Source organism: Lygodium microphyllum, chromosome 4, assembly GCF_053477565.2.
Source record: "Lygodium microphyllum isolate KBCC chromosome 4, Lygodium_microphyllum_v1.1.10, whole genome shotgun sequence".
NCBI classification, from domain to species: Eukaryota; Viridiplantae; Streptophyta; class Polypodiopsida; order Schizaeales; family Lygodiaceae; genus Lygodium; species Lygodium microphyllum.
Genome location: NC_141138.1, coordinates 169,020,241 through 169,029,518, shown reverse-complemented (window position 1 = coordinate 169,029,518; position 9,278 = coordinate 169,020,241). Strand labels below are relative to the sequence as shown.

General features: G+C 42.0%; 1 protein-coding gene across 2 annotated transcripts in view; it reads right to left on the bottom strand.

The window, feature by feature from the left end:
- Positions 1–510: 510 nt before the first annotated feature.
- SPL2 (E3 Ubiquitin ligase family protein) overlaps positions 511–9,278 on the bottom strand; it is a 72,665-nt gene continuing 63,897 nt past the window's right edge. Inside the window, exons 5-6 of one of the 2 annotated variants that reach the window (XM_087676841.1) lie at positions 1,405–1,524; positions 511–1,110 (exon numbers count right to left, since the gene is read on the bottom strand). In XM_087676841.1, coding sequence (XP_087532967.1) covers positions 825–1,110; positions 1,405–1,524 — 406 coding nt within the window. In that variant the 3' untranslated portion in view covers positions 511–824. The remainder of the gene's footprint in view (positions 1,111–1,404; positions 1,525–9,278) is intronic. The other variant, XM_087676842.1, reaches the window with a different exon arrangement.

Here is a 9,278-nt window from a genome sequence, read left to right as displayed (position 1 = left end):
CTTTAGTGCTTGAAGCAACATTCATTGTCTGCTTTTGTTAGGCCATACTGCAAGATACTTTCTTGCAGCAAGCACAATTCATTATCTATTTCAGCAGCCACCTTGACATTGAATAACAAAGTTTGTTTGTATCAGACGCAGAAATTGGACAATTGCACTAAACAAAAGCAAAAGAACAGAGTCGGTCGATATATGCAGCATGTTAATGCAATCCACTCAATACAATAATGTAAACACCTCCTTATCCAAAACGAAAGAGACTATTGAATGTTAAAAAGGTTTAGTGTGAAAAGACCATCCAGCAGTTTGACTTAAACAATACCGCTTAGAAAAGCTATCCAAGGCTCCAATTACTACAAAATGAGTCACAAGGTGAAGAGACTACCCTAAAGATGAGCTTTACCTCCAGTAAAACTCCCAAATTGTCATGCTTTGAATCAAACAACTCAAAGAAAGACAAAAGTAGGCATAGGCTTTTCATTCTGCACACACATTCATTGACCTAGCACAGTATCAAAATAGAACCAGCTTGATAGCTAAGGGGCTGGACAGACCCACTTTCCGTATCCTTTTACACTGTACATAAGTTTGTAGAGGCAATCATCAGAAAGGCTTCTGTGATTTATTCTAGCCTCCACATCTTAGCCCCTTCATGGATTGTTAAGACTCTCTCAAAAAAGAACGATAAACCAATTACCTTGATTGATCATTCAAATCAAATTGCTTTCTCTTTCATGCACCTGAGCCTTTTTTACCAGAACAGGAACCTCAAACTCCAAAACCACGGATAATCTACTATAATCTAGCTAAAGTCAGTGGTCCATTTAAGGATCGTAAATTTGAATCGTACCATTTACATTTTGCCTACATACAGGACATCTGCAATTAACATCCTGTTCCACCCTATGTGCACAACCCATGCAACAAACACGATGTCCACAGGGGATAAAAGCTGCTCGCCGGCGTCTGAGTCGACAGACCACACAAAGTTCTCCATCTGGTGCATCTGTTGTATCCTCTTCATTTTGTTCAGCTATAACTAGATTTTGTCTGGCTGCTTGTCGTCGCCGCTCTCTCTCAAGCCTCCATACCTTATATTTTTGCCAGTTTCTGTGTTACAAGACCAGTTATGTAAAAACCACTTGAACATTGTACAAGTGCTGATATACTAATAGACTTGCTTTAGAAGCGTGAAAACTACGGCTTCTTTTTCATCGAATATGAAGTACAATGCCCTACCAAAGGCAGGCTAAAAACTTGAACCTCTAACCTCAACTTGATAAAACAGCATGCAAGCTCAGCACTTTCAAGGGACACAGGCACTCACACAAGTACACAGACATATACAGGAACACGCAGCACCCAGGGGGGTGGGGGAAGAGAGAGAGAGAGAATAGTGTATACTTGAAAGAGGCATAGCCCAGCACACCAATAGCGAGAGTGCTGAATAAGACCCCAGTCCAAAACAGAACTTTTGTGCTAGTGGTCATCTCAGTGATCAACTGCTCCCTTGTACAAGAAGTCCTGATTATAGAAAATAAAACCTTAGATTATCCTCCCTCACTCACTCTCACACTCATCCTTTTTGGTAAAAGCAATCTTCAAGATACATTATCAGTGATCAGCATCAGAAAGAACATCAAGAAGCATTGTTGTCTAAATCTTCAAGTAAAATTTAGCAATGCATTGACTGCTGTAATAATGACATATGAAAGAAGGATGGAAGGTCTCCAACTGTAACATGATTTTACATTCATATAGATAGTCCAAACACTAAGTAGGCCGTTCTGCAGGATGCCTAAAGCTAGACCTGTCATTCAAAATGTGTTTGGGAACTTGCATCTGAGTTGACTTGACAATCCATCAAACAAATATCGATTCTCTGACCAATGCCATTATATATGTAGCGTTCCCCCATGAAGCAAGGAAACTCAATGCTATGGAAAAACAGTTCTAGTTGAGATTGATCTATGTATCAAAGTCTAAAATAATCACGCAAAACTCAAAACACCCCCCCCCCCCCAAACCCAAAACACACACACACAAAAAAAAAAACGGGTGATGTAATCACAAGCACCTGCCCATTTGAGTACTTTGAGGAGGCAGTGATCATAGCAACTGTAGTAACACATTATTTAAGAAGTCTAAAATAATCACGCAAAACTTACAAACCCCCCCCCCCCCCCCCCAACACGCACAAAAAAAAGGGTGATGTAATCACAAGCACCTGCCCATTTGAGTAGTTTGAGGAGGCAGTTATCATAGCAACTCTACTAACACATCTAAGAAGTAAGAATGCATGAAGGTAATTTTCATATAATGGACTTTTGAGAATGACATAATGCCTTATATATTAAGGGTAGAAGTTTCATTAAGAATAAACAGACATGCTTGATAGAAATTTAGTTTTGTTAACTTTCTTATTGAAGATAAATAGTGATACATGTATCAAAGACCCTCAAAACTTACACCGTTAGAATGTACTCACTGTATTAATTTGGGCAATAAAACTCCACGCATTGGTTGAAAACATCCCTATGTGCACGCATGCAAGTAATGTATATATGAAAGTATGTTTGTTTGTTTGACCCTGCGTGCGTGCGTGCGTGCGTGTGTGTGTGTTTGTTTGTTTGTTTACCCAACAAAGTGTGTACATTTTCTTTATGTGCGTTTGTATGTGTATGTGTTGATAAAGTAGGTTGATGAAACATACCTTCAGTATCAACCAAAAGGAAATTTTGCATTGAGTTGCAAGCACAATAATCTAAAAACAGTAAATCAACAAAGTAGATACCCACAAACAGTGAAGCTAGAAGGCTACTAAATGGCGATGACACCAAGTGGCCCCAAAACCTGATGCCCCTTGTGGTATGTTTTTAAGATTATTGAAAAGTTTTACAAAAGCTAGTTGCCCAGCTAATCAAAGTTTAGGATGGACTTCACCAGTGACTAAGTACTCCTGATAAACCAAACAATGCCCTATTGCAAACCCTGATTGTAGCCATTGCAAATCAGTCCCAATTTCACTCCGAGTACATAATTCCCTATGTATGAACCCCACAACTAACCAATGTACCTGAGCAGCACTATTCCCTATGAATGTAGAATTGTTTCAGGGGCACTATTCCCTATGAACCCTGGTTGTACAACAGCAAAACTATGCTGAAAACCCTAATTAAAAGCAGTAAATCCATCCTCATTTCTGGCCCAAATTCTCTATGTTGGCACTTCCAAATCAGTCTCACTTTGTCTTTATGCATGCACCACAAAGAAGAACCTTTCATGCAACAAAGCTGATTAGTATTCCCTCTAACCAGTCCTACATTGTCCCCCCTGACTTGGCAAGTTGTTCCTCACATAAACAAGGCCTTTCACACATTACACAACTGATAGGAATCCCCTTTGATCAGTCCCTCTTTGTCTTCAATGCACTTACCATTGGTTGCTGTCACCACACATGACCTTTCTCACAACAATGCTGACTAGAGTTGTTTGAATCATAGTACAGAATCACATTAACAAGGCCTTTCACACACACAAAACTGATTGGAATCCCCTTTGATCAGTCCCTCTTTGTCTTCAATGCACTTACTATCGGTTGCTCTCGCCACACATGACCTTTCTCACAACAATGCTAACTAGAGTTGTTCAAATCATAGTACAAAATCTGAATGCTCAGCTAATTAGGATCATAGCTTCAGGTGCCAAAGGTACAATACAGTGCGGTATTAAATAGTATCATAAGATTGTATAAGATACGCTACAATAAAAGTACTTTTTTCTACTTAGTTATATTCGGCAACTCATGATAGAACACATTTTTGAAGCCAAAATAGCAATGTTGTTAGAGTATAAGATGAATACAAGAGGGTAGCAAACTATAAACTCTAGCACATGCCTGGATGTGCAACATGCACTAGAAGTAGATATTCAATACATCAAACAAAAAGAGAAGTGTAGGGCTAGGACCATGGATGGAGAGAGGGGCCTAGGAGGAGCTATCACTATCATCATCAATGTAATCGGCATCAAAGTGATCATCAATGAGAATCCAAAGATGACTCCTCTGAGCTGGATGATAACACACTCTCAAGGCTCATCCTCACTGATGAGGTTACCATCATTGAATGACAATTCTCTAAGCAATGAGGTATCATCATGAGATACGGGATTGGAGATACTAAAGCCCCACCTTGCATGTGTCTATATGCCACCCTCCATTTATATTGAAGGACAGCGAATAATCAAGCATTTGCTGCCACCTGCCCGGACTCCTCTCCCACATCCATGCTAACTTGAGTGTCGTGAGCGCTTACTTCCATGAGCTCTCTATTAACCCATAATTGCATTTTCCCAAGAATCACCTTTACCATTTTTTCCCATTGTTCTTGCTTGAGGACATTAAAGAAGAGATTGCACTCAATAATGGTACACACGATCTCTATGTTCGCAAGTCATTGCCACTCTCTAAGTTGCCACTCTCTAAGAAAGGCAACCAACCTCTCACACTACCCACGGCTTGAGAGAGAGTGGATTGCATCTCCAATTATGCATGAGGCTCCAACCCCTTGTCTTTTGCATCTTGTGGAGCCGGACATGGATCTCAATCCAAAGCCACCAATAGTGGAGGCATTAGTGGAAGACAAGCTGATGTGGAGGCTTCATTATGGGTGGGTATTGGTGTCGATGCACCTCTGCTAGATACACCTCTCATCTTGGAGAGAATCTCGTCCATGATACTTCAAGGATCACTTTGCATGGAGTGACTGCCCCCCCCAAAAAAAAGAAACTTGGATAGGTGTTGGAGAAGCCTAGTTGCGCTACTTGTGAAACACTTACCACAATACTTCCATGTCCAATGTTGGAGTTGGACTTCTCTTTGTCTTTCTCCATGTATATGGCATGCAAACAAAAGGCTTCACGCTTCTCTCGTGTCATGATAATAGAAAATGGTTGGATGAAAGGAGCAAGAGAGGGTTGGATGATGGAGGAGAGAGTCACAAGCACATGATGGAGTTGGAGTAGAGGATGGAGGGGAAAGAGAGAGGGGGGGAGATGTGAAGATATGCTAGGGGTTGCATTAGGAAACATAGAATACATGAACACAACTAACTCATACCAAAACGCAAAAACAAAAAACAAAGGCAGCAAAAACCCGGCATGTAGGAGTGTATCAAAGTAGGTGGCCCCTCCAGAAGCAATATGACGGCAGGGTAAATGATCGCACTAGAAACACGACTGTCTACCAAGGCTGAATGGGCAAGGCAGCAGCTAGGAACAACGAGTTAAGAGCTGGAGCAGTCAAGAAAGTTATCCAACATGCAAGAGAGTGATCGTCAGACTATTGCCTGGCTGTGGACAGCAGAAACGGAGGCTAACCATGTTGTGCAGATGGGCTGAAGCAGAACACAGTAGGCACCTCTAGCAGGCTGGGTGACAGCTAGAAACAAGGCTCCAAGCTGTAGAGGACAGGTGGCAGTTGCCAATGATGGAGCTAGCAGCAACTAAGTGATAGATATTGGATAGGACAAGCTAAAACTGAATGACCAAGATGCTAAGTGACTGAACACACCGTCTATTTATATATGAGGAATCAACTAAACTGTGGGAGTTTGCTTATGGGACACAAACTCTTTTAGCATTAAAGTTGGGTTTTGGGGCTGTTTAAATTAGTTTATTTTGGTTTAATGTGAATTGCAACTCTTATAGCTTTACACCCCCTCTCATGCCCAAAACTAGAACTAGGAGAGACTGCAACCATGGCTCAACCCCATGTGTACCCCAAGAGGTCCCACCCCAAACCAGTCAAGACATTGGTCAATGGGTGCACGTCGGCTGCCCAAGAACCTACCAAGACTACAAAGGGAATGGTTATCTTCCCTTGAAAGGTCAAAGAAGCCAAGGCCTCAAACAAAGGGTACTTGTTGGCTGCCCAATGGCCTACCAAGACCTGCAAAGGCGATGTAAACCACTTTGAACTTTATTTCTTTTTTTTTGTTTGATGAATCTCTACCCAAGAGGGGGAAAAAAAGGAAAGGATGCCAATATCAAATACAAGAAGACAATGCTGAAACTTGTAGATACCAAAGAAAGGGTGGTAAACCCCTCTCATCCATGAATATCCATGGAGGAGGAGGGGGAGCCTGATGTCAGGCCTTGTGTGGTGCCAAGAACCATAAAGAAGGATGAATAAGCACCCTAGCTGGAACAAGGGAGAAGCAACCACCATGGTAGTATCAAGAGAGACTTGAAGATTATCCCGAAATGGCATTTTGGCAGCCCCAAAACAGAACAGCCGTTTTGGACCAAAAAGGGGACGGGGAACTACCGTTTTGGCACCCCGTGGCAGACGGACAAACAAGTTATATAGAGAAAAAATGCATGTTTTTTTTCAATTTTGCCTTTGTCTTCTATGCAATGGTCTCCCGACTCCACCATCTCCTCCTCCTCCTCCTTCCTTCCTTGCTTTTTCTTCTTATTCTTCTTTCCTTCTTCTTTTAAGTCGTTCTCCTTCCAAGTTCCTCTTTCCTTCTAAGTTCTTCTTCGTCTTCAATCCTCCTTTATTCTTCTTCCATCCTCCTCCTCCTCCTTCAATCTTCTTCAAAGTTCTTAACTCCTTTCATGGCGCCGGATCTATTTTGGAGACACGTCACTCCAATGAAGGGATACAAGAGTTTTGATGGATCGAAGTAGCAATACAACTATTGTGGATTGGAGAAATCAGGAAGTGTAACCCGACGTGAAAGACCATTTGGTGTGCATCCCCAACAAAGATATCGAGTCTTGTGCAAATGCATGGGTGAAAGTAACGAGTAGGTCTCCATCTTTGGCACCCAATACATATAGGGATTGATCTACAAGTGAATGAATCCTCTCATCCAATACCACATGGGGATAATGAAGCATAAGTGGGGCAAGGAGAGGCTAGTGGGTCTAGTAGCGCTACCCAAATTAGAGGTGCCAATGGCCTATCAAAAAGAAGTGCATCCAAATCTGTATTGGATCCAAGTGCAAAAAGGACTCCATTGTCATTTTCTAGTACTAGTGGGCAAAGGGCTCCTTGCATGGTGCAAGTATCCATGTAGCACTTCAGAGGCAAGCTATTGTAGAGGTCACTAGGGAGCTCACATGCTTATTTATTCGGTATACCATCCCTTTCAATGTGGCCACTATACATCAATGGAAAAAGATAATCATAGTTGTACTCGTACGTCGTATGGTACTATCCATACCATATGATTTGTACCGTACCGTATCCATACAATTTCGTACGAAAAAATGAGCCTTTTCTAGCCACCATGTCTACCACATCTCTCCGTATTCTTGTGCGTGTCTTCTTGCATGGCACTTTTGGGGGGGATGGGCTGAATACACTTCTTCCCCAGCCCCCCTTGGATTGCATCTAGCTGGCAGCCTTGTTTGACCATTGACCCCTCTTTGGCTGTTTGACCCTTCTCTTATCTACAAAAGGTGCTCCTCTCCTCCATGCTTCCACACCAATTCAACAAGCATTTGCCATTCTCATCTATCTCTCTTGGATCTCAAATTGATTTGTGATTTGTGAAGCTCTAACCTCTCACTCTCTCCTGCTTCGCGCATCCTATCAAGGCTCAAGGCTCAAGGCTCAAGGCTCAAGGCTCAAGGCTCAAGGCTCAAGGCTCAAGCATCCCCTCTCTCTCACCTCTCGTTGTTTCAAATTTACCCCAACCCTCTCCCTCTCTTTCAAGTTTCAACTTTCAAGTTTCAAGAGTCAAGACTCGAGCATCTCACTCTCCCTCCCTCTCTGTCTCACTCTCCCCTAGGCCTCTCCATCTGTCATCGGCACCATCACACCTGAGAAGCACGAGGCCTTCAATTTGCACACAATCCATGTGGAGAGGGACACAAAGAAGTCCAACTTCCACCATTGGATGTGCAAGTATTACGAGAAGTAATAAAGTCGTGCAATCCGGCTTCTTCAACATCTTTTCAAGATGGGGGAGCAAGTTGCTCCATGCAAGGAAGTCTCTCAAAACATCGCGAATGAAATTCTTGCCAAGATAAGAGAGGGATCCACAAGAGGAGAAAGTCACATATTGGCACCAACTCTGATGATGGTAAAAGCCATTGCCAATGTGGGTCCATGTGAAGGATGGACCAGTATCACATACAATAACATGAGGACGAAAAAGATTGATGAAAAGAACGAGAGGATTGATAGAGCCCTTGATCCTATTCAAGCCGCATGAATAAAATATGGTTGCTCCATTCTCACCGACGGATGGAGTGATCGTAAGAAATAGGGCATCATCAACATACATCTCATGTCCACTCAACACTAACTTTTTGTGAGCCGTAGATATCGGCAAGATGGGAAAAAAAACGACGTGCACATTCATCTACCGCCACATTCGACAAGCTATCATTGAGATATACATTGCCTTTTAAATTTATTTCACTTTCTTTCATTATAATTTATGCATAACTATCTATCTCCCTATTCTCTTTAATATCTATCTCGATTCTCTCTTTCCCTCAAAACCCTATCTCTTGTCATTCTTAAATCTTGAAAGTTGAAACTTAAAAGGCTCAACTCTCTCTTTCTCTCTCTAACCTCTAAGTATTGTTACTTGTAATTTGTGGTTGTAGTTGGACCCCTCTAAATGTGATGCAAGTTGTTACCAACAATGCGTTGAATTGTCGACGCATGGGCGGCTTGCTTGAGGCCGAGTTTCCCACGATTGTGTGGATTCCATGTGCAAGTCATTATTTGGACTTGCTAATATATAACATTGGGAAGCTCAAGTGAGTAAAGAGAGTGGTCCACAAAGCTACATCACTTGTCACCTTCTTCAAGGTAAAGATAAAGGTGCTTGCAATATATTGTGAGTATAGCACAATCGAGTTGAAGAAGCCTTCTTCGACTCAGTTTGCTTGCATATTGTTGTTGCTCAAGCGCCTTTATAAGGTACGGTCCGTCTGATAATGGTGTCCACTCTATGAGGTGCGGTTAGCCTTGCGCCTTGATATTGGTGTCCACTCCATGGAATGAGTAGGATAAGCATGAGATAGAGGAGGCCAAAGCCATGCAACCCTTATGCCTTAATGAGCAATTTTGGCATAAAGTTTGTGATGTTGTCATTGTCGTTACTCCCTTTTATATAGGGTGTTTGTAACTAGCCTTCCTTCCGTGGATGGGTGGTGAATCCCTTATTACAACTTAATTACAGTAGCAAATAATTAATGCAAATCTGAAAATACAAATTTACCTACTGATCTTAAACAATGCACACCCGATT